General features: G+C 40.3%; 3 protein-coding genes across 5 annotated transcripts; 1 reads left to right on the forward strand and 2 right to left on the reverse strand.

Annotated features, from left to right (window-relative positions):
* Positions 1-459: 459 nt before the first annotated feature.
* LOC136692435 (ankyrin repeat domain-containing protein SOWAHC-like) lies at positions 460-7728 on the reverse strand. Its single transcript, XM_066665840.1, has one exon. It carries the CDS (start codon positions 7556-7558, stop codon positions 5723-5725), a length of 1836 nt encoding a protein of 611 aa, XP_066521937.1. The 5' UTR covers positions 7559-7728; the 3' UTR covers positions 460-5722.
* Positions 7729-8002: 274 nt separating this feature from the next.
* Positions 8003-19009, forward strand: septin10 (septin 10). Of its 2 annotated transcripts, none has more exons than XM_066663514.1 (10): positions 8003-8278; positions 10862-10976; positions 11995-12190; positions 12328-12514; positions 14320-14481; positions 14715-14811; positions 15007-15175; positions 16079-16211; positions 16654-16838; positions 17925-19009. In XM_066663514.1, the coding sequence occupies exons 1-10, from the start codon at positions 8249-8251 to the stop codon at positions 17938-17940; spliced, it is 1290 nt and encodes a 429-aa protein (XP_066519611.1). In that variant the 5' UTR covers positions 8003-8248; the 3' UTR covers positions 17941-19009. The 2 variants fall into 2 exon arrangements, with proteins under 2 accessions (XP_066519611.1, XP_066519610.1); XM_066663513.1 differs by having other exon boundaries at positions 8004-8278; positions 10859-10976.
* A 108-nt stretch (positions 19010-19117) lies between these two features.
* Positions 19118-25817, reverse strand: LOC136691155 (ly6/PLAUR domain-containing protein 6-like). 2 transcript variants are annotated; one of them, XM_066663515.1, is made up of 5 exons: positions 25717-25817; positions 23515-23698; positions 23325-23423; positions 21135-21259; positions 19118-20825 (listed from the first exon to the last, which is right to left on the reverse strand). In XM_066663515.1, exons 2-5 carry the CDS (start codon positions 23630-23632, stop codon positions 20661-20663), a joined length of 507 nt encoding a protein of 168 aa, XP_066519612.1. In that variant the 5' UTR covers positions 23633-23698; positions 25717-25817; the 3' UTR covers positions 19118-20660. The 2 variants fall into 2 exon arrangements, with proteins under 2 accessions (XP_066519612.1, XP_066519613.1); XM_066663516.1 differs by having other exon boundaries at positions 25708-25776.
* Positions 25818-26338: the final 521 nt, after the last annotated feature.

The raw sequence follows: 26338 nt of genomic DNA on the forward strand, positions 1-26338 counted from the left end.
CAAGGTTCCAATATTCCAAGGTTACTTCCTAGAAAAGTGCAGGCAGGCCATATTGTGTAGCTGTAAATTTAGCAAGTGTAGACCTTCAAAAAACAGACGGGGGATTAGGAAACAGGGGAAAGTCCACTGTAAAAAGGACTGCAGCCAATATTGGGGTGGTTGCCTCAGAGTCTGAATACATTGCCTCAGAACAAGGCAATGTAGGCTGCGGATTGTGGCGAGGGATGAGCTGGCTGTTGGCTTTGAGTCTGTCTCTGAAGAGCTGAAGAGGATCTGTTGTAACTCATAATCAGTGCTCCTGCAACCTGTGAAGTTCACAAACAGGTTCCCATTATACTCCTTGAAAAACGGTGTTTTATGGCATTTCAGTAATGAGTGGTGTAAAATAGCAACAATGCTAATCTGAAGCAATGTGTAACAGATAAAAAATAATTCTTACTGAAGTAATGTATGTGTTGGAATGTGTTTATTTCGTAGTTAACATATTTTCACTATTTGCAGCGCCTTATTTAAGTGTTCTTGTTCATTAATAAGTCACTCAAACACATTTATAAGTGTCTCCCACGTATTATTAAGTTGTTTTGCACACCTGTGTCACCAGGGGATGTCATCAACAGGAGTCCAGATACAATACGTCCATTGTTCAAATGTTTGCAGACTTGCTCATCGAAAAATAGTTGAAAACAAGGGCATTAATAGTGTTTATCTTTGGAAGGTTTTACATGAGATGATGCATTGCTGTGAGAATCCGATTGCAGCCAGCCACAAGTGCGTCATTGAGGTCAGATACTTGGGTACTAGGCTGGATTAATTATTGGATAGAGTTAATGCAGTGGATGGTGCTTATAGAAAAAACATACCATGTATGTTTCTATGGGAAAAAAAACAAAAACAAATCACATCACTAGAGAATGAAAGTCAGTATTTAGAACCCTTTATTTTTCCCATAAAGCTCCACGACACGCCATAGCTTGACATGTATGATAAATATTTTAACAGCTATGAATGAATGACACTGATGCTGCTAAACAGACTGTAAAGTTAAAACTGTACCAAATCTAGAGTTAATCCATCCGTACCAAATGTTGATGTGTGGTTACCACAGTTGACTGCTATAAATGTTCTATAAAATGATTCAGAAAACAAAAAATGTATAAACCAACGAAAAAAAAAAAGGTGTAGCCCTTTTACAATATAGCATCAGAATCTGAACTGTACATTTGTAGTATGTTGTAGGTCCAAGTAGATCATGAACTTTGGTATATATATATATATATATAGAAATGTGCAGTCAGTGTTTGGTGATGAACAGAATCTCAAAAGTTATTACCACATCACTGAGGGGAGACGAACTTAGTGGGAGACGGACTACAACCATTTTATTTCAAGTTGTGGATATTATTGTGGAGAAATGGGTGTAAACCCAGGTTTCATTCATTCATTCATTCATTCATTGTCTGTAAGCGCTTATCCAGTTCAGGGTTGCGGTGGGTCAAGAGCCTACCTGGAATCATTGGGCGCAAGGCGGGAATACACCCTGGAGGGGGCGCCAGTCCTTCACAGGGCAACACACACACACTCACACCTACGGACACTTTTGAGTTGCCAATCCACCTACCAATTATGATTGTTTTAGGGTCATACATTTATACAAAAGCCACAATTGTGCTTTGAGTTAACAAAATAAAGGAAAAAGTAGGATATGGGCCCTTTAAACTACCACTATGTCCTTTGACCTGATAAAGAGGTCCGCTGTCTCGCACAAGCACGCACAAAAACGGCACCTTGTCGGTTCATATCAGCACCAAACACATGTACACAAATATTTCCCTCTCTCAATCATAGGAAGTGACTTATCTAACAGACGTGTGTTGCCAAGAAACAATCTATACGCATGTCGGAAATCATAACCATTTACACAACACAGAGACAATTCACAAAACATATATGAGACACCGTTGCATTTCATTGTTTACACAGAGGTCAAAAGGCAATAAACAACAAGACGTAATAATTAACACTTCATAAGGCTACTTAGCACCGCACCTACACAAGCCTTCCACGATGACTGACATAAACCTACATTAATGTCTAGAAAGTGTCCGCTATTAAAATTCAAGTAGTTGAAACCATCCTTTAAGAGAACAGACACGTGTTGGAATAAGCCTTTAAAGATATGTATGTAGACTTATGTCAGTTGTTATGAAAGGCTAATATAGGTCTTGTGTAGCCTCATAAACAATGACCTACAGTAACATGTTGCGGAAGAGAAAGTGTCTAATGTCACTACAGGATGGTGGTACCAAACAGACAACATCTAATCACATTTATTAAGGACCATACACAGAATTTTCAGACTGCTTCTTTTTAAAAGGGACACTCAGACCACAGTCAAATGTTACACTGTCGCTACATCGGGGGTCAGCTTGCTTACTTTCATTTTACACCAGCGTCCAAACAACCTCTAGAATGAGATTTTTCCAGTTTAAAGACCAGGAAAGCCGCCTTCTGAGGACGTGTATTTAACGTGGAACAAATACATTAAGTTTTTTGTTTGTGGTAAATACATGATGAATCCAGAGAGTTATTTCTGTGCTGAAGTGCTTAAAACAATGTTAGGTTAATGGTCGATTTTTTATATATAATAGCATTTGTAGACTGGGCTAGCAGTGGGATCACATGGGATTCCCACTGCACATTAAATGCTCAGCAATGTAGTGAAAGAGCATTAACAAACAGAAGCAACTTTCATCAGCTTTGTTTTTGTCAAATAAATGAAGCTGAGGGGTACAAAGTTGTGCTACATATTAAATTCTAATTTTAGGCCAGAATGAACCTTTAGCCAAGAGAAGTAAGATAATTAAAGAGCTCTGTGTTAGTCTGATAAATAGTGGACATCTAAAACTATTGACTTGTTGATTGAATCTATTCTGTGGAAGTGAATCTGAAAGCACTGGTGATTTATGAATTTCCTTTTAGGAAAAAAAACAACAAACAGGCCTCAACATTAGTTCTATTGCATAACCCTCATTTTTGTACGAGTGCATAATTCCCATTGCAAAATCACACAAGCTGCAGATTAAATGAGCCAAAAGAATGGTGTGGTAGCCAAAAGACAAACTGCACAGAAAATACTTTCCTCCGCCCTCTACAGCCTCTTACATAATCTCAGAAAAACACAGTAAGCCGACACAATGTCGATTACACTCTGTACGTCATGTGATAACATGTCAACAAATGGACGTGAGCAGCAGGTCATCATGGTCTGATGACAATCATCACACTCCATCACACAAACACTGAGGTCAGCAAAAAACCTTGTTGAATAACTGAGGACATTCATTAACACACACACACACACACACACACACACACACACACACACACACACACAGAGTTATGTTTACAAATTTTAGGAACGCAATCATTGCTGAACCTTAAATTTGATAAGGCAGAGAAGGAGAGTGAAAAAAAATCAAGAGCAAGCAAGTAAGAGCGAGAGCGAGAGCGAGAGCAAGAGAGAGAGAGAGAGAGAGAGAGAGCGCTTTTGGACCAACTGTTTACCCACTTCTGCATTACAGAAACCATTAGACTGAACCAGCAGTATGTGATGGTTAAGGATCACAGGTCTCAGCAGGCTGACAAGATGCTGAATCACTCTTACGTGTGAGCGTTAAGCACAAACTGAAACTAGTGTGTGAATAAAACCAAATAAACAAAAAAGGTTAGTAACTTTAAGTGCTTGGTCTGAAAAGTGCAAAGGAAAAAAAATCACAATCAACAAAGTAATGAGCTCAATTTATCCTCAAAATATGTCTCAAAATCTCACTGTAATGGCATTAAATAGTAATAAAGAGTGGGCAGTTAACTAGTGTTAATTGTCCGAATACATACGGTCAAATTATTGTCAAACGTTTGTGGACACGTACTCATCAAACAGTTCTTGAATGCTACTTAGTAGAAAGTGTTTCTGCTCTTCATACTGGATAAACACTGTTGTGAGGATTTGATGACAGTCAGACTCTAAAAATAAATGTCGTCAGGTGCTGATGTTGGAGAATTAGTTCTGGAACCCAAACCCCACTCCAACTCCCATTGGATATGAAGCTTGCTGAAATGCCACAGGGCCATTGTACCCCTCTCTCTGATGCTTGGCATTGAGAAGAGTGGCACTAAACTGTGTAGCTGCACCAGAAGATAATACAAGGTGTGTGTGTGCAGAAGTGCACCTTAAAATAGCTAATCGTCATAAAGCGTGTCAACTAATTTTTTTAAATATAGTACATTACAGTTTAAAAGACACGGCACACTGCACAGTGTAGTACAAAATGGGCCCAGCTCCATCCTCAGACTAAGTCTTAGCATGAGTGTCAGACTATTGGCAGCAGGAGCCCAGCTCTATGCCAAAGGTGTACTAAGCAGACCAAGTCGAAAGCTGAAAAAGACTTTCAGAGCGGAGTAAACAAGCTTATTACACTGATTTTTTCGAATCTTATGCACGGTAAAGTGGTTAAAGTGTAAACAAAGCCTTTCCAAGTGGTTAAACGATCTGTTCTCGAGAAACACACAAAGTCAGAAATGTACAGAATTGTGGTGACAGTAACCACACCTCTCAAGGCATGTCTCACTGATCCACAAGGTTTTAGTCTAAAGCATATTTTTAAAAATGGTGGGTGTTATAATGTATTTATAAATAAATTAAAATATAAATTATAAAGAGTAAATACACATGATGGGTGTTATAAAGCAAAAATAGTCCCTTAGTAAGTGATTTTACATAAAAACCATAGAAAACACTCGTATTGACCCTTGGCCTCAACCACTGAATGATGCAGAAAATTTAAAAAATCGTATTACCTAATTTTTTAGTGTAAATAGAGAGATATTTTCATTTGGTCACATTTGTAATTGAATGTCTTCTGTCATAAAAGTACAAAAACAAGTAGATATTAAAAGTGTATATGAAAAATGAATATTGGTGTGAAATATTTTAATTACTACTCAGATATCTTTTATATATTAATATGTGTGTGGCTGCTACTGTTATAGCTACCTCAAGACTCACACTCACACAGGCCACAACTGAGGTAAAACTGAAACCTGTTCTGTCTAAATACTTTAGATGCTGGTGAGGTTAGTACCATTATTAATCACCACAATCTCAACATAGCCTCCAATTTTAAGGACTGCATTCTAGGCCCAATTTAAGCCTTAGTTCAGACTAAAGTAGGTGTTTAATGATGAAAAATATTGGCAGTGGAGAGTAGTCTGAGACCAGGCTTAATCTTCGTCCAGAAAAGCAGTCCACAAAAAACAGACTGCCCAAATATGCTAACATAGCTAATGACGAATGTAATGTAGTGAGCACAAGTTAGAACTTGGGCATAATTTGCATATTAATAACTGAAGATCATTCACTTGTATTCCTCATTAGCATTACTAGCGTTAAACTAAATGTATTTTTTGTTAGCACTGTTAGCAACATTGTATTTTCTGACTGTCTCTTTAAGCAAGTGTTTCTCACATCCTGGTTCTCTGGGCAAATATTTTTACGATTTTCCTAACACCCATTTGATTCAAGTTATAAACTATTTATCAACTCATTTTTGAACTGGAGTGGGTGTGTAAAAGCAGGAAAAGTGCTCAAATTTCACAGGGATTTGTGTCTCCACAACCAGGAATCGGAGACATTAGCAATGAACCTGAGATTATCGTACCACAGTCACCCAAAGAGGTTTGACTTGGGCCTTGACTTAAATAAACCAGTACTCTCCCCTGGCTCTTTCTCAAACTGTCCAAACAGAGATGTGCTATGTACGATCTGTGTCCTTGTGCGGGTCTTGCTGAGCCGGGGTTTGAGCGAGCGCAGGGATGTCTTCCTGCGTAACACGTTTTCCTTCGCCATCCCTGCGCTCTCGCCTGCTGTGGTCATGTCGTCCTCGCTCGTACTGTGGTTCAGCAACTTCAGCGGCCTGAGATTGGCCTGGAAAACCTTGGACAGTCTCCATCCACGGCCCTCTTCGCCCTCAGTACACTGAGAATCAACATCCGTGCTTCCACCAACAATGTCAAGGACGTCGTGGGCCACATCACCCTTAAGGTACTGGCTGGCTTTCTTGCCGCTGTAGTCACGCACTTCCACGTCAGCGTCGTACGCACCCACCAATAGTTTGACCACCTCCATGTGGTTGTGCATTGCTGCCAGATGGAGTGGCGTGTAACCAGCACTGGAGCGGGAGTTTACATCCACGAGAACACCGTGCTGAATGGAATAACTCACAAGGAGCGCCAGCAGCTCGGCTTTGCCCATCTTGGCAGCCCAGTGGAGGCAAGTAAAGCCTGTCACAAAGTCCTTCTTGCAGACAAGACCAGGCTCAGAGTCCAGCAGCTGACGCAGGCTCTCCCAATTACCAGTGCTTGCACACATCATCCACTCATGTTCTAGAGGCTCCAGCGCAACAGGGGCATTCTCATAGTCTGTGGTTCCTGAGGAGGAGTGCAGTGAGGCAGCATCGCCATCGTTCTTCACAGAAGAGTCCTTGCACCTGTTGGACAAATAGACAGAATATCTCAGCGCGATGCTACGCCGGACCTGCGGCGAGCTGGACATCATGTGCTCAAGGAAGTTCTTTCGACTGCCCTTTGGAGTGTTGATGTCACCGCCTGGAACACTCACCAGGTCCCTGTGCCCCTCATCTACAGAGCGGTCACCACGTTGGGATGGTCTGTGCCTGAGCCACTGGTAGACCTTCTGATCAGCCTCACTCTCCTGTTCCACTGGAGTGCTCTGATCAGATGTGCCTTCCAGTCCCTTTTCGGCTGTGTGATCAGACGTACCCTCCAGGGGGACAGTTTGATCAGATCCATCTTCCAGTTTTGCTTTATCAGACATCTTAGATCTACCCACCAAAGCATATGGGACAGTCTGATCAGACCTACTGTCCACAACATCGGGAACAGTGCATTCAGACCTGCTATCGATTATATTCGGGATGGTCTGATCATACCTACCCTTGCTTATTCCTCCACTCTCGGCAGTCACATGTTGGGGGGATGCCTCAGAGACTGAGAGCTCTGGAATATCCTCCAGTTTCCTTAAGACCACATCTTGATCAGATCCCTTTCTCTTCGCTCTGGTGCATGTGGTCGGACTGTCAATTTCTGCTGAAGTCGAGGCGCTTTCTGGCACGCCCAGACCAGCAATTTCACAACCTGAGCCAGGTGAAATTTCTTGTTTTGCATTTTCATTCACACTCTTTTCTGATGGGACAGCTCCCGGGGCATGGCTCTTCTTCTCAGAAGCTTTCGGCTCATGGCCATCAGCACCAAGACGTACCCTGAACTTCTTTTTCAGACAAACATATTTCTCCCCATTGTCCACTTTCACGACAGCCACAGTGTCCACGTACCTCTTAAAAGCTTCTTTGGCTGCTGCTTTCTTGCCTGGCTCGGTTGGGATGGTTGATCTGAAATGTTCGATCAAATCCACGTTCTTCACTCGGCCCCCCCTCTCCGTCAGAAAACGCAAAACCGTTTCTTGCGTACACTCGCTCGCCATCGGATTTAATCTTAATCTGGAGCCTTGTGGCAGGGTTACGCGTCATTGAGCACTGCAGCCTTATTTAAAACTACATCAGGCAATCATCATTTCTACAAAACAAAGCAGGCGTATGCATATATCCAACGGCTCTCCTCCAGTCTGTAGGTGGTCTATTATTTCCACAGAACGGTCCGCTCATCTCGTTGAAGCTGGTCAATATTCAGTTTTGCCAGCAAGCGGAGCACCACATTTCACATAAACTCCCCGCCCCGTCGTCCAGCAGCCACTGAGAAACTGCAGCCTTGTGACCGCCATCTTGGCTCTAAATCCCATTTCAATTAAATGGAACGGCTGCCCGATTAGAGCCAAAATGGATATCGTATTCTCGATCATACCATTTCAGATATAGGGGGAGCCATCTTAAATTATATTGTCTCGACTCATTTCTGTGCGCGACAATGTTAGTTACACATATACGTATGTTTCAGTTAAGAAATATTATTATGTTTTGCTTAACTCAGAAGACGTTTTTGTTCAGTTATTTTTAAAAGCAAATGAAGGGCGCCCCTCGGAACCGCAGAGTGATACGTGCCCTCGCATTCCAATCGTTTCTCAAAACTTTTTCAATCCGCCTTTTAATCTCGGTCTTTTTTCTCATAAATAACAAAGCAATACAAACTATACCTTGAGTCGAATTCCTGGTGAAGAATGGCTTCGTCTGATGTAGCTCGACAGGGGGTAAGCAATTTGTTGTTTCGACTTATTCTTTACTCGTAGTTTTGGTTAAGACTAGACTAACTTTAGCTTAGCAGTTGACAGATTTTCATTCTCTGTAATTCTTAATGAAGCCGGTTTATTAGTAGTTGACGGTACATATCACTGACAGTGTGTTATGCACTCTTATATTTGGAATGTATACAGTTATTTTTCTTTAAAACAACCCTGACCGAGACAAGTCTGTTAATCCAGTTCATTCAAAGTCAAACTGGCTAAAAGTAGCTGTATCTACCATTACTATTAAAAGACACATATATATCATTGTTCTTGTTTATTTAACCAAATTTTAACAAGACAATTTTTAAATATTTCTTTAACCTATAGAATTAAACAGGCTTTGCCTTTAAGTCGCATATATGTAAATGAGTTATCTTCTCATTTGTTGTTCTACACGGTGTTCCAAATGTTGTCCATACTGAACATTATAACTTTAACCTGAGTGGGTTGAGCTAAACGGCTGTATGACCAATAAGGCATACATGTTCGATTTTATGACATCACAAAAACAGTGACCCCCAAAACAGGGTGTGGTCTGCATTAACAGAAATGATGGCTGTGTCAGAAATGGCTCCCTAATCCCTCATTACTATTGTGCCATATAATGAGGCTCTATATATTCCCCTAAATAGCACTATGAATCACAAGTGAATCTGGACCTTTCCACTGTCCATTACTTAGTAACAAAGAAACTCTCAATGCACCCTGGTCTACATTCAGCTCATATAGTTGGCTGTTATTATTATTATTTTTTTACTATAGATTATAAGTGCAATGTGGGATTGTAGTACCCTCAAATCATACTTGATTTACACTTTAGGATTCAGACACTCAGAAAACTCAATAGACAAACTCAGTAGTGTCCTAAAACGTAAATTGGGAACCGTTTTATCACTGTGTGGCCTATCTTTTCCTACATTTATTAAGCTGTTTCTTCATGTTTGCACAAACAGCGTTGCTTCCATCATTTTGCCCCTTTTCTTGATTCACCAAAATCATTTGGTCATTAGCTAATGGTCTAGCTAAAATAAATAATGATTAACTAATGGTGCAGGGAAAAACACATTTCCCAGCCATATTGTCTGCCTTAAAATAGTTATATAATAAGAGTACAGATGGAAAAATCATGTCCTTGATTACATAGTTTATGGAGCACACATTGTTGACACAGACATTCAGTTCTGCACCAACCAGTCTCTATTTAGCATATGTTTCAATGCAACCACAACAATATTTATCAGGCTCTTAGGCCTTGACAGCTGAACATTTATTATACTTTTAATTCTAAATGTGATCATTTATAAAATGCACTTCTTGACTAGTATAAAGTATGGGGGTGAGTTGAAATGGTGTTTTTGCGATCCAGAACTAATCACCTAACGTTGGGATCAGAACTTGCAGATGCAGTCAATGATCAAAGACATCGGATCCTTCCAGAAATATTATAATATCTGCTCTAAAACCTTTCCAGAAGAGTGCAAGCTTTTAATGGAGCAAAGGGATCATAGAAGTGAGATTTAACTAGCTGTTATTACAGTTGGTTTTAGAAGAAATGTTGGATGAGTAAGCGTCCTGACCAGTGTTTCAGTAGTACACTGGGAGTCAGGCGTTTGTTTTTTAACAAGATAAATGGAAGGAATCATAAAACTTGTTCCATTTAATTTGCATTTTCTTATATTATTGTGAGGGCAGATTTGTGTATTTTCAGGTATTGGATTTGATTGCATGCTTACGTTTTACCCGAAAATGTCTGAGAAATTCAGGGAAAAAAAACAGTTGTAAAATGACATTGTCCATGTGTGGCCCAGTATCCTCCCCATCCCTTGAATGGTCATGACCCAGAGCTTTAGAAATACTGCATCAGAGCTCAGCAGCATCTTTGGCATGCTTAAATAAGCAAAAGATGACGAGATGATTGGTTAACCCAGCAAAACTCCTTCCTGTTTCACAAAAATTAAACTCTTTTTCCCCCCTTCCTTTGTTCCCACAAGAGTATTTCCTGTGTGAACATTTGATACAGTTATCCATGTTTCAGTTTACTGTTATCTCTGTCAATGTGTGGCAATATCAATATCAGCAAAATTATCACAGACAATGACGTTTGTTATTATTTTTATTACTTTTATTTATAAATATTTAATTCACTTCACTCAGACTTTAGAGATTGGCATTGTATAACTTTCTGAATTAAAAATTAATATTAATATGGTAAAACAATAATTTAATTTATATCATCAGGAGTTTAGCCACTTGAAGCTGTGTATCTGTATCGACTATAACATTTTTATAGCAGCTGTGCACTAGATGTGTTCTTGATGTCCGTCTTTGCACGCTCAGATTGGATTGATGTATTTCACAGTTTGTGTGTTGGTATGTGTTCCAGATCACGGTATAGCAAATGCACTACAAAGTGCTGTGTTTAAGTTTAGTAAAGCCTTATGGCCATTTCACTAAGTAATTTCATTTTGAAATTGGATGTCTACGCTTAGATGGTCTTTGGATAAGGAATATCTGTTTCACTTGTTTTTTTGCTTGATGTTTCAGCAGGAACAAAATGTCCGGCCTTTGTCATTGTCCGGTCACGTTGGATTTGACAGTCTACCAGACCAACTGGTCAATAAATCCACCAATCAAGGCTTCTGCTTCAACATCCTGTGCATAGGTAACGCTCTGTGATTTCACTATAATTTCTCTTAAAGGCTAAGCACCAGCTCTATGAAAGTGTCAAACAAATAAATACAGTGGAATTTGAGTTCCTAACTTGTGTTTATTGATAGTCAGAAAACATGTTATTTCTTACTAATTGAAGGAATAAGGTTTAAAAGACCGTTGGGTCCCCCCCAAAAACGGTGTTCGGAAACTCTAATAGGCGTCTTGCCTGTGACGTAGATGGTGGACAACAACTCTAGAAGTTGCACTTAATTTAATGCAAAATGTGTGTTGTTTTTGGCCGCAATCATTCAATGTACAGTGGGACATCTGTGCACAAATGACCCAAAGATCCCAAAATACCCAGAAAATGAACTAAATCTGTCAACTTTAAACGGGCACTTTGGAAAGGACCATCCGCTCACTCCGTTATCTGTAGCTCATTTCACTGGCGCTTTTCCAACAATATGGGCATGTAAGGACACCAACGAAAGGTGTTCAAGAGCCTCTGTAACATGGAGGTAAACAGGGTAAGGACACTCACTTCGCCTGTTTTAGTCGGTGTTAGTTAACGTTAGCTTGACTCGCTAAACTCGGTGTCTCAGATTATACTCGGCTACGTAGCTGCATTACGGAGGTTTATAGTGTCGGATGAATTCGAGTTCGACTTCGATCACATTTACAAGAATAACGGTACCTCTACATTTGAGTTTAGCTTATTGCTAGGCTATTGTCATGAATAATGTTGGTTATTTAGCTAGATACTGTCATAACAGTCAGTCATAACGGTGTTTTACCGCGGCGTTGTTCAGCTGTTGTCCACCAGTGACGTCACGGTTGCGTTTAAGAATTTAATAACATTGTCAGTTTTAAAGCAAATTACGCTGCTATTTTCATTTTAATTAATACTTATATATGTCAGTAACTAAAATAATGTAAAATATTCATGGAGGTCCATTAAGTGGTGCTTAGCCTTTAAAGTTCAGTGCATGGATTTTTCAACTGAATGCGTTCACATTATTTTTCCATAGGCGAGACAGGTATAGGAAAGTCCACTTTGATGGACACGCTGTTCAACACCAACTTTGAGAACTTTGAGTCATCTCATTTTGAGCCTCGTGTGAAGCTACGAGCCCAGACTTACGACCTGCAGGAGAGCAACGTGCGCCTTAAACTCACCATCGTCAACACAGTGGGTTTTGGAGACCAGATGAACAAACAGGAGAGGTGAGAAGGACCAGAGGGTAATTGAAAGACAGATGTGTAATGATGTGTCCGATGGAAACATAACACCTGAATTAATAATATCTCTTAATGTCTAAACATCCTGTGACATGTCTCTCTTTTAAAAATTTGCTCTCTAGCTACCAGCATGTGGTGGACTACATCGACACACAGTTTGAATCTTACCTGCAAGAGGAGCTGAAGATCAAGCGCTCGCTTCATAACTACCATGACTCCCGCATCCACGCATGCCTGTATTTCATCGCTCCCTCTGGACATTCGCTGAAATCACTTGACCTCGTCACCATGAAGAAGCTGGACAGTAAAGTCAGTACCATTCAGAGTTGATTGATTTATACATGGTTCTAATTATACGCCCCACATGAGTGAAACTGAAAGATTTCTCAACAATTATTAAACAAGCGAGAGCCATATTTGCTTTTGTGTTTTCTCTTATATTGGGGCTTTCTGGAGACTTCATTCTCATTGTGAGCGAGACAGTCTCTCACTACTGGTTCATTATTATCGTGTTTAGCGTCTAGGGAAAACGTATTGCTTGCTTTTGCCTACATTAGAAAGAGCAGTGCTGTAGTGTCATAGGAGTGAACCTTGCTAGATAGTGAATTTGCTGTGGATGAAATGGTTGTAAAAGTTTTGGTCTGTAAATTCTACAGCTCAGTTGTAGCGACCAGTAAAACGTGTATTCAGAGTCACTGTATGACTGCATGTTGTGTTGTGTAGTTGTCCTAAATGTCAGTCGAAATGTCCTGACTGTGTAGTTCAGTTCTTGGTGGTGCTGGATTTTAGGGCTTTCAATGTATTCTGGGCGTGGGTGTGTGTGTGTTTGTCTGGTTTCTTGGTTGGATCACACTGAGTTTTTTCATCAGAAGTGCTGGCAGCAGGACTGAACAGGCCTGAAATAGTTGTCGACTCCTCTCACTCTGAGCGCTCGGGATGGGGTAGGGCAGCCGGAATAGCCAGTCTTGGTCTTGTGGTTCATGGTTTTTTCAGACAAGCAGGAGAACGCTTTTCTCTTTTGGAGGAAAAATACAGGGTTAAGTCTGAATATAAAACAGGGCTGGAAAAAATTATTTAAAGAGAAGTGAAAACATAAGATGTCAGTTGGTAACTGAACCTCATAACCTTTGTTATGTATTGTAAGTTAATATTGATTCATACTTTTGTCCTAGAATAATTACTGTGTGCAATAGGGGTGTAACTGCAATGACATAATTACAGGTGCAAATGAAATTTTATATTTTACACTACCAAGATACCTATCAGTCTTTCCCCTAACTCCGGCTGTCCCCTAATTCCGGCCACTGCCGTATACTGTGCAATTCCGCTCTCTATCTTCACCAATCGCATTGGGTTAAACAATAGAACGTAAGTTCAAGCCTTAGTAGGGCATTTAAACATCAGTCTGACAAGAAATCACATATCTAAACAATATTTAAGTCTCTCTAACAGTGTTGTAATTCTTTGTGTGCAAAACTGCATGTGGAACACAACACATTTCCATTTTGCGACAGATATTTCCCTCAGTGTAAAAGTTAGCTTAGCGGTTAGCTTCCTTTTCTCTGAGGGGAAAAATCTACCGCCATTTTAATCCTTACATGTAAAGTACAGATACCAACACAGGACAAACGTAATCTCATTGTGAACCTCTCAAAATCACTGAATGTGGTAGCAACTGTCTCGTTTGACTGTCACAAGCAGGGGAGGTGGCCGAAGTTAGGGGGCGCTAATAATCTTAGCAGTATTGGCACCTACTTAAACAAAGCGTTTTTATCTAAAAACATATTTTCTGCCAAAGTCAAGCAAGTCTTGGACATTAATCTACACACATTTGACTCCTGAAAAATGTTGATTTGAGTGAGTAAAGTACTTCAATTTATTTACAGTTAGCTAAGATTTCCAATATTGTTATTAAAGTGGCCGGAACTTGGGGTAATTACGCTAGTTTTTTGAAGGTCCTTTATTTGCTTCTTTTTGTGAAAAAGATTCTATGGTATGTCTTTTTTTCTCCCTCCTCTTTCCTCTTTGAAGATCTCACGTGTGATTTGTTTAGGAAGTTACATGCAAAATGCTCTACTTCATTCTCCCGCTATATCATTGTGTTTCCACTAAAGGTGAACATAATCCCAGTCATTGCAAAGGCTGACACCATCTCCAAGAGTGAGCTGCACAAGTTTAAGATTAAGATCATGAGCGAGCTGGTCAGTAATGGAGTTCAGATTTATCAGTTTCCCACTGATGACGAGAGTGTCTCCAAGATCAACACCGCTATGAATGTGAGTATTGACAGTTATGACCCTAATATATGCCTTTTATTCTCAGATACCTTTAATCCGGGGCTGTTTAACATTCTTTGTGAAGTGTAGTCTGCAAATCATTTTGAGACCTTCCTATGTCCTTGCATTTCAATCATGCGATAATGACACGTGTGTAGACTGTGTATATATTGTAATATATTTATTTAGCTTCAGAGTTGATAAAATACTGTGTGTTTTTGCGATTATTCCAGGGCCACCTGCCATTTGCAGTCGTGGGCAGTACTGAGGAGGTAAAGATTGGCAATAAAATGGTGAAAGCACGACAGTACCCCTGGGGAGTGGTGCAAGGTATGCACAGTATTTGTATTTTCATGCATGTGTATGTCACTGCCGTTGGCATAAAAAGCTATTTTTTACTACTTCTTCAGTTACCATTTTGTAGATATGAGAGTTTGTTCTGCCAGACATAACAAACATACATAAGTATTAGCTGAGCATGTTTCCCATATATTAGGTTTTGAGTTAAGTGTGTTTGTATTTCAGTGGAGAACGAGAACCACTGTGACTTTGTGAAGCTGCGGGAGATGCTGATCTGTGTGAACATGGAGGATCTACGAGAACAAACGCACACACGCCACTATGAGCTCTACAGGCGCTGCAAACTGGAGGAGATGGGCTTTAAGGACACTGACCCAGAAAGCAAACCAGTCAGGTAGAGACAATGGCCACAATGGCCAATACAACTCTGAAACGCCAGATCGGAATTCATTTGATTTTACATCCTTCGGCCACTGAGAATGATCTCCAGAGTAAGGGCCAAGGCATTTTCGTTTTATTTTGAGTTGTTTAGGCCTGTTCAAACCATTTTCGTGTTGTAAAAAAGCTTCTTAATCCAGGTTCCTGTCTCTAGTTTATTAGAAAATAAAACTTGTGGAAATGTGTATTAAGTATTTTTATAAAACAAACACACAGAGCATTATTCTAAGTAGTTCTATATCAGTTTTATAATGTTTATATGAGTATGAAGCTGCTTAAATATGGATCAAGGAAATATATAAACTCATTTAGTATTCTTTACAGTTTTTTAACATAGAACTCTTTTGGAATAAAAGCTAGGGTTCTTTGTGATACAGAGCTACACAGAGAACCAGTCCGGTCCCATTCCTTCAGTTCAAAAAACAGAAGTGCTTTGTAAGACACAGACTGACACTTCCTTCAGATCAGCACCTGAAGCATCGTACTTTTATGCATACATGTCAGTTTAGGAGCGTGATCGGTTCAAATTGATGTCAGATATTTGCCACATTACATAGACAGTGTGAACAGCAGAAAAATGAAATCAGATTTGGGCCACTTTTACCTGCTGTGTGAACGTAGCCAATGAGAAAAAAGCTTGTTAATACTCTGTCCAAACGTTTGTAGATACATTTTATTAGCGAACTCAAATTAGAAGTACAAGTAGTATCACATGTCACACACTTCTAGTGTCTTTGGGCACTGGGTTTAATCCTCGCCTCCAGTCACTGTCTGGGTTCTCCCTGTGTCTGTGTGGGTTTCCTCTGGGTGCACTGGTTTCCTCTCACAGTCCATAATATGTGTGTGTGTGTGTGTTCAGTCTGCAGGAGACATATGAAGCGAAGCGGCAGGAGTTTCTGATGGAGCTGCAGCGCCGAGAGGAAGAGATGAGGCAGATGTTTGTGCAGCGTGTTAAAGAGAAAGAAGCCGAACTGAAGGAGGCAGAGAGAGAGGTATCCGTCCTCACGCACTGGATCAGAAAGATACGTTAATAAACATTTAATATGGCAGAATGAGGGCGAAACAATTTTTATATTTATCTACACTCTGGTGCAGGCAGATTAACGGTTGAAAGATTAAGCTCTCATTCTACTGCCAGAGATTAAAAGCTAAATCCCATGCAGTCATAAATGAGTGGCATGATTTCTCACACATTCTCGAACCCAGAGAAAGTAGAGGCTATGAAAATATAAATATGTTATAAGATTTATTTATTGTCAGCTTTTAGCATTGTATCTTTTCTATGTGTGTTTTAGCCTTTTGTCAGTTTATACCAAGTTTTGAAAGAACAAATATATGGCAATCAGTCCAGATATCCAGGGTTATTAACCCAGTAATCCAAATGAAAATATAGAAAGATAGACAATAAACGTGTGTCTGTTTGTGTCTGCACAGCTGCAGGGCAAATTTGAGCAGCTGAAACGTCTGCACTCCGATGAGAAAAGTAAGCTGGATGAGAAGAGAAAATCTCTGGAGGATGAGATGAATGCCTTTAGTAAAAAGAAGGCTGCTGCTGAGCTCCTGCAGGGCCAGTCTTTCAGCTCCAACTCTAACATCAAGAAGGACAAGGACCGTAAAAAGTAAGCATTATACATGCAAAACCTATGAGCTATTTTTATTTAAAACACTTCATGTAAAATGAGCGTCTAAAACCTAGTGGACACTACATTGTTTAGTGCTTGTAAACACTTTGTAGACAGTGCTGTGCACACTATACAATCCATAAAAATCACATTGCCACACAGCTTGAACATAGCTTACCACAGCACTTGTCATAAACGAGCGAAAGCTCAAATAGTCCGTCAGAAACTGTTCAAAACCCTGCTATAGTGCCAACATGTTATTGTTCTTGTTGCTTGCTCCACAGGAGCTTTTACTTGTGCTGTCATTAGCTGTCACTCATCACTGTTCGTGTTAGTAATATTAGAAGTATGCACACTTAAAAATTCATCACTCCATGTCAAGCATGCTTGAAAACACTGCAGTCACACAGACTGGGGAGAAGCTGTGGAGCTGTTCAAAAACTGCATGAGTGATGTTTTTAACATATTCAAATACACCACAGGAAGAAACACCATAATACCACTCACATTGTATGTTATTACACGACATGATATTTACAGCATTGGATTAGGTTCCTAAGGATTCTGATGTCAGCATTCGTAAATACAATACACACACTTTACAAAAGTAGGACGGAGCCTTGTGTATTCTAAAAGTAGGACAAAACAAGGGAGGGTCTCTCTTGCATTGCTTTTTGATGACTCCATCTGTGTGCAGCTGCCCAAGGCTGATGTGGAGTGTCAGGGGCTTAAAGCGATGTTTATGGAACCAATTTGTGTGTATTCCAACCCTCTTGAGAGTTCAGTTCCAGTAAATGAATGTGCCATTGATTGTGTGTCAAATCTCACAGCTGTCCAAGTCGAGTGAAGCCAGAGAGATAAGAAGTTTTTGCCAGAATTAGGAAATCACCAAGGTTATTAATCTCAGTGGGATTAGGAGTGCGCCTCAACATCATCCAAGCTTTGAGCAGTAGTAAAATACCAGGTGTCCTTTGGCCCACTAAGGGAGGCTGAGTAGTCAGAGACACTTTCACTATTTAGGAAACTAAACATAAACTTGTTTTTCTACTCATTGCTTGCTGACATGTTTGTTCTTCACTTCAGCTCCGGGTTCATGTAAGAAGATGGGGTTGTAAAGACCAGTAAACTCAGAACAGATGCTTCACCCATCCTGCAAATACTATTATCTGGCATGTTTGTAACTCTTTACTGTTTTAATTATTGCACATGAATATCAGCGGGGCTGCTTCTTTTTTTTTTATTATTGTTATTATTTGTACAACACTTTTGTATTTACATCATTGAGTTTTTAAAGCAGCTTGAATATGGCCACTAGGGGGTGACAACCATTTGTGTGATGTTGAACAGAATGTTTGGATCAAAATGTCATGCTTTACCGATGGACTATCAGCAGAAACGATGAGTTTACAACAGCGTCCTTCTGCGTCACGACAAAGGAAACACTAAACTGTATCGGACAGTGGGTCACTAGGTCTGTGACCAGCTGTTATTCCTGTTAACTTTAATTTTCTTTGGTCAGTATTGGGAGATGTAGACTAATGCTGTCAGATTTAGCAGAACTACAGTGGGTCACACTTTGCTTTAAACTCTGCTATAGGACACTATTTTGATACAAAAAACTCTGATTGTATAATTTGTATCATGTTTATGAATACTCGTACTTTATTTTATATGGTAATATGGTATTAGTAATTGATTTAATGCACAATGTTAATGTTCTTAACCGATGAAGATGCTGCGAACAGTGTTATATGTAACTCTGTATTCTAAGCCCATATATATCTAGTGCCTTAATATGGAGAACTGGCTGTAAACAGCAGAAACTGATCCTTGATCAGATGCTATATCTGAGGAGTCTAATTTTTAGGCACCTTGTTTATTAGGAGCTGATTCAGGTTCAGATCCTCCACTGTCTAATGCAATACTGATTTGATACCAGCACTACATCAGACGTTTGGTCCAGATATTTTCTCTACACGTGGCAGCAGCTGATAAAGGGAAAGACGGTGTGGACCAAATATCACGTGTTTTACTTTCTTATAGACACACTAAAATATTCTCACACACAGGACTTTTCCAAACAGGCATTTTGTATTTGAAATATATGTATCTAAGTTGTGTATGGGGTAAAATATATTAACGCATGAATAAAGATTGAATGGAAAGATCATACAGTGCTTAACAGTTATCCCTAAATACAGCCTTTACTCTTCACTGAAGCGTTAAAGGAACACTACGTAATATTTTCTCCTTAAGTGTACAGCTGTAAAATCATTGTGATGCTCCACTGAGCTGTAACAGAAAGAATGGAGCCTCTGTTGTTGCTACTCTGGGCTCAGCACTGCAGAAACTGCACTATGTAACTTCTGGAAGAGGGTAGGAAGCCATCCATTTCCCGCCCCCTCTCTTTATTTATTTCAGTATAGTGCTGTAAAATTAATTACACTGAGGGAGCCCCAGGAGCAAAAATGTGTTCATTTTAAAGTAAGTTGGAATTCACATTGGATCGATCCATACAGAGAAAGGGAGATAGTCAGTCTCCAGATCAAATCTAGTGTTGGGCGGCACGGTGGTGCAGCAGGTAGTGTCCAGGGACCTGGAGGTTGTGGGTTCGATTCCCGCTCCGGGTGACTGTCTGTGAGGAGTGTGGTGTGTTCTCCCTGTGTCTGCGTGGGTTTCCTCCGGGTGACTGTCTGTGAGGAGTGTGGTGTGTTCTCCCTGTGTCTGCGTGGGTTTCCTCCGGGTGACTGTGAGGAGTGTGGTGTGTTCTCCCTGTGTATGTGTGGGTTTCCTCCGGGTGCTCCGGTTTACTCCCACAGTCCAAAAACACACGTTGGTAGGTGGATTGGCGACTCAAAAGTGTCTGTAGGTGTGAATGTGTGTGTGAGTCTGTGTTGCCCTGTGAAGGACTGGCGCCCCCTCCAGGGTGTATTCCCACCTTGCGCCCAATGATTCCAGGTAGGCTCTGGACCCACCGCGACCCTGAATTGGATAAGGGTTACAGATAATGAATGAATGAATGATCTTGTGTTTTAAATGAAATGGATTAAATGTTGTTTCTTTTTTTACTTTATTTACAAAATTATTTATAAAAGAAACTATACACATTGCTTTTCATATATATATTCATATTCCATATTCATATATCACATATATTTACATTTCACACTTCAAGACACCACTGAAAAAGTCAATGGACGTTAAACTGTCAATGCTCACAGTCCAGGGCAATTAGACAAAAATATTATAAATCATTCTTTAATGACGTTTATGGCAATGATGATTAATTTGGTTACACTGCCCACATTATGTTTAACTGACTTTACTCTCATCTTTCCTCATTTTTCATACATTTTCCTCTAAATGAACGACTGAAATTAGGACAAAAGTTGATTATTTTGACCACTGAAAATAGTTGTATTTATTTCTGGAAAAATAAAAATAGTTTCATCTATTCGTACAGTTGTGGAATACGTGGCCAAAGTGGTAATTTGAACATTCTTCCCTTGCTGATGTTATTATATTCAATAGTGTTAAAAACATTGAAAAAGAAATATGTTTAAATGAAGACGCCCATAATTCACCTCAGAATCCATTTTCCTCCCATAGACTTCCACTGTGTGAATACAGAACAGAAAAGGGTCCTGACAAAGCTCTCAGGATGATTTGCCCAAATTTTAATGGAAGTTTATGGGAGGTAAACATTTACACCACATTACACTTTAGAAACATAAGGAGATTTACACATTAAACACTGGACAGCTCCTTTAAAGCCGTACAAATACAAAGCATTGAAATATAAAGCATTAATTCAAATTGTTAGAAAAGTGTGAAGATGGTAACGAAGACGCAGATAGAGGCAGAACACCCAGGACACACACTGCTCTCTCGGTTTAAGAGAGATTTTGGAGAAAAGATGGCCATGGTGTGGTTCCAGGGAACCGGCAGATTACAGATGTTTCCCTCACAGCAGGAAACGCACACCTGCAGAATTTTCACACCAGTAAAACACACAGTAACACTGATCAGTAACATTAACAAAGACACATCATTACAGTTCATTCCACCCTCACATCAATATCACACAGATACCATAGTATTAGCTTCTACTTTATTTCATCAATGGTGGTACTTCCACAGTTTAACGTTCAGATTCCGACCACAGGACCAGTTCTGTCAGGATACATATATGTTGTAAAACGGCTAGTGGGTGTAGGAACAATATAGGTGTCTCTAATAACACGACGTTCAAACATCTGACTGATGTTGTAATAGAAAGTGAATGAGTTGTACCATGTGGCCTTCTTGCTCCACACAGCCAGCGGATGCACACTCGTCTCGAGCCACACAGCGCTTGGTCACGGACACACTCTCCCCTCCTGCGGTCATCTGATGCCGTGTGTAGCAGAATCTGGTGTCTTTACGGGACCAAAAACAATCAGGTACAAACAGATATAAGATGAAGTGGTGAATGATCCTGAACTGAGGTCATGATGACTGTGGTTGACGTGGTCAGGAAGGGGTATCCAGTGTGGGGTTGTAGGTTTTTACTCCAAACAAGCAGAACACATCCGTAAATTCTCATAGCTATTTGGTTTCTGGTCTTTAAGGGTGCGCTCTTTGGAAGAATGAAAGAACGAGCCAGACCCAGGGCCATACAGTAGTCTACCATGCCATCTAGTGTTCAGACAATTATAGGTGATATTCATTTCAGTTTCAGCACAGATTTTATACAAGTAATCTATGAACAGTGAGACAGACTGGCATTTACTATCCCATGGCACAGGGCATCAGTCTATTTCCACAGCTCCACATCCTTTCAGACCCACATTGTTGTGTTACGTCTCACCTGTTTCCTTATGCAAGTGGATTATGTTATATGTAATAAGTTATATTCTCAGGTTTATAATAATTCCGTAAAAAAACATTTAGACCAACCAACATTTGAGACACACTGGTTCATTTCAAACAGCCATAAACGTACTGAAATGCCACTTACCAGCTTAACACAGCAAAGCAAAACTGACAGGATCTGTCACATTAGCGGACAGGCGCCTTAGCCGTGAGCAGTGGTGGGTGGAAAATATGGGGGCATTCTACCTACACAGAGAGTGAGGTCAACTGTACTCTCTCCGGCTTAACAGCCATTTTTTACTGGAGATTAAATCAGTTAAATGAAACTGAAATATTACAAGGTCAGAGAGGTACACCCCTGTCAGATATTGCTTCAATATTGGGGCTAAACCTAAACCATAGACCCGTCATGCTTGAAATCACTCTTAAGCTTTTTGGCACATTTATCAAACTGCATCTCTGTTTTTTATATTCATTCATTCATTCTCTGTAACCCTTATCCAGTTCAGGGTCGCGGTGGGTCCAGAGCCTACCTGGAATCATTGGGCACAAGGTGGGAACACACCCTGGAGGGGGCGCCAGTCCTTCACAGGTCAACACACACACACACATTCACTTTTGAGTTGCCAATCCACCTACCAACATGTGATTTTTGGACTGTGGGAGGAAACCCATGTGGAGAACACACCAACTCCTCACAGACAGTCACCCGGAGGAAACCCACGCAGACACAGGGAGAACACACCACACTCCTCACAGACAGTCACCCTGAGGAAACCCACGCAGACACAGGGAGAACACACCAACTCCTCACAGACAGTCACCCGGAGGAAACCCACGCAGACACAGGTAGAACACACCAACTCCTCACAGACAGTCCCCCGGAGGAAACCCACACAGACACAGGGAGAAAAGACCACACTCCTCACAGACAGTCACCCTGAGGAAACCCACGCAGACACAGGGAGAACACTCCTCACAGACAGTCACCCGGAGCGGGAATCGACTGTCCTCACAGACAGTCCCCCGGAGGAAACCCACACAGACACAGGGAGAAAAGACCACACTCCTCACAGACAGTCACCCTGAGGAAACCCACGCAGACACAGGGAGAACACTCCTCACAGACAGTCACCCGGAGCGGGAATCGAACCCACAACCTCCAGGAGCTGTGTGACTCTGTTTTTTATAGTTTTCATTTTTCTACGTAATTTGAGTCAGCCATCAGTGGCCTCTCACAATGTGTAAATGTTTCATACTAAATGGACCAATTGAAATATTCCAAAATGATTTCATTTGCTTAAAGAAATTAAGAGTGTTTTTGCCTTCTCCTGCAAAGTTACCATTTTGTAAACGGCATGTTATTTCTCTTAGACAGCGAGCATATTCAGAAGGATTGTTTGGCTGTTTATTAGGTCTCCTGTAGTGTGTCTTTCCTTTGCCCTGCCCTCCTGACACATTTAGCTGATGCCCTTATCTAGATCAACTCAGAAGTCCAGGTGGAGAACTGAACTCCAGCCATAAGGACTACACTGGAGTTATCCACTACACTTTAAGCACCAGAAAGGAAAAATATTCAATAAACAGAGCTGTACATGGACTTGTTTGTGTGTGTGTGTGTGTCAGTACCTTTTGGGCAGTACTGGTCAGGAGCCCAGCGGTTGCAGGAGTAGTTGTCCTCGGCGTCCTCACAGGTGAAGCATTTGAAACTTCCAGGGAATGGAGTAGCTATGAATACAGGTTTAAGCATGTGATAACAGGTAATTTCTCAGTAAGTGTGATGAACTACTGGAAATGTAACTGATTTTTGTGCTGTTACCTGATGGATGGAGTTTAATTATGTCCTTTAGTGTGAAGTCCCGGGACCGAACTGCTCTTAGCCAATCAGAGAGTAACGTCACTAGGAAAAGCGAAGTGAGGCTGAGCCAAAGCACCATGACTGGACAAATCCACAGTCACCAAGCATGCCTTCCAGCATCACAAATCACACTGTATCTCACCACCTGGAACCAGAGGAGCATGAGTAAGATCTGTACATATACAGTGTTATAGAGAATATGATGTATGATCCACTGGTCAACATCAAAATCATGTGCCATGTATTTCCTCCACACCTTCTGTATTTATGTCATATTTTACCCCATTTTTCTTTTATTTTCTTTTATTTTAGGAGGTCACTAACTGTCCAGTTCTGTTCAGATAACAGATGTCAGTCTTGGCTTGGCTTGCATACCACTAAGTAATCACCCCCACTCATTTAGAGTGGACATTTATGAAATGTCTGATTACTGTTGCAATAATTCACTGACCCTTTGTGCACTGTGGGTATAAACTAAAACTTATTGTAATTACTGACATTTGTTTAAAAATGCTCCTATTCTTGTATTATTAGCTCAAATGCTACCATTATTAAATTTCTATCAATAACACAACAGTGGACACATTATATAGAATTCGGTTCATCACTATCCTTTACTAAAGACACTAAACTGAAACAAAATCTTTATTCCGTGCACTTTCATACTGAATAAAAAGAAGCACATCTGCTACTACACACATACACACACTTACCCAGCTATCCATGATGTTCACAGACATTTACAACAGATTCAGACAGCACAGGAGTATTGTGGGACATTAGATAAAGTAACTTTAACTTAGCTTTGTTTTCTGCATTCATAATTTGATCACAGTGCTGTTTAGAAGCTCAGATGGTCACACGCACTCGCTTCTAACATTCCGTGTTCTTCGCTTCATTCTCTTTTACACACACACACACACACACACACACTTCTGTGATCCTTTCACTCAGTTAATGGGAGTGAGTGTGAGCGTGGGCTGGTCGGGTGAGGATGAGTGAAGCTGAGATGGACAGTACCAATGTGTGTCCACTTATCGTTTATGGTCAGTCCTGATGGTCATTACTGCCTTTTCGCAATGATAGAATAAGATGTGCAGCAGACAGCAAATGTAAAATCAAGAATCACTACAACAGTGGCACTAATACATGATTATTATATATAATCTGGGCAGCATGACCGTTGAGTTATGTGTGTGTGTGTGTGTGTGTGTGTGTGTGTGTGGTGTCCATGTGCTAAGTGACGTAAGTATGTGATGAGTGCTGATTAGATTCCCCAGTCTGTAACATAGTCATGTTTCCTGCCGCTGCATTCAGAAAGTCATAGAAAAAATCACGTGCAAACCTTTGAACACCTTTAAACTGACATGCAGTGTTGATTTCTACAGGGTACAAATTTAAATACACTATAGGTTTCTGCAATTTTAGTGAATACATTGTAAGACAGTTATAAGTTATCTCTAATTTAAATGATTAATTATTTAATATTACATTTAATGTCGTATTTTCAAACGTTTTACACAGAGGTCCCTCCCTCCTGCTCTCAGACAGATAGCAAACAGGTGGTCATCACATATTAATGTATATACTGTACATAACCTACATAATCTTTATTATAATGAGTATAATTTAAAATCTGCTTTGTTACTTGACATCAGAGTTTTTGATTATTGTTTTGACATAATGCCTATATCTCCCCAAATAAATATTAATTTGGAAATATGTACATTTCTATTAATTTAATACAGAAAGATTATTCCTTTCTTTGTTTTATTTATTTATTAAAGTAGTCATACTATGTCCAAGACCAAGGCACCTAAATAAATACATATAAGAAAAACCCTTTTTCAGGCAGCGGCTCCCCGGAAAAATATATCTACAATGAGCTTCGTCCACCAAGGATTTAAACGGTTAATTGAAACACGGATTTTGATGGAAATTTCCTTTCATTCACGGATATCCTTATCACAGCGGTCCAATATAGAGAAGGAAAAAAAAGCCAACGACACACTGTTCGACGTTGAGCTCTTCGACCTGATTACAGAAACTAAACCAACGGTCTAAATACATAAACAACGTATTTTACTCTCTTTTTAAACGTAAACATTAATTCATACTTTTACTAAACCCCATTAAATATGAAAAAAAAAATACCAGACTCACCGATAAAAGCTGTGTTTTTGTCCCTGACAGAACCGTCCGCCTTCAAAGAAACAAAACGGTCCCAACTGAAATTCAGTTTTCGCTCTTAGTGCTGTAGTGGGCGTGGCTCGATGACGTAGTGGGCGTGGACTTGTCGTAGAGATAATCAGAAATCTACATACACGTATTAATTAAAACATTAAAATGTCCTCGTTTCTACACTCATTATCTATTTAATCGACCCAGCCTGCTAAATAGTTGCACTTTATAGTCTTAAAATAGATTGTTGTTCATTTGTTGCAGTGCATACTTTGTTAGCCTCTTTTCACTCTGCTTTTCAATGCCCTGGAACCCCACAGGACCACAACAGACCAGGTGGGATTTGGGTGGGTGATCATTCTCAGCGCTGTAGGGACGCGGACGTGGTGGGGATGTGTTAGTGTGTGTGGTGTTGGTACAAGTGGATCAGACCCAGAAGTGCAAAGCCTCATTTCTAGTCTGAGTACTGCCCACCAACCAAACACATCCAGCCGAAAGCTTCCTGTGTCCACTGTTGAAGGAATAGAGGACGACCAACACAAACTGTGCAGCGACAGATGAGCTATTGTCTCTAAATTATAGCTGCAAGTGGACCAACAAGATG

Source organism: Hoplias malabaricus, chromosome 3, assembly GCF_029633855.1.
Source record: "Hoplias malabaricus isolate fHopMal1 chromosome 3, fHopMal1.hap1, whole genome shotgun sequence".
Lineage (NCBI taxonomy): Eukaryota > Metazoa > Chordata > Actinopteri > Characiformes > Erythrinidae > Hoplias > Hoplias malabaricus.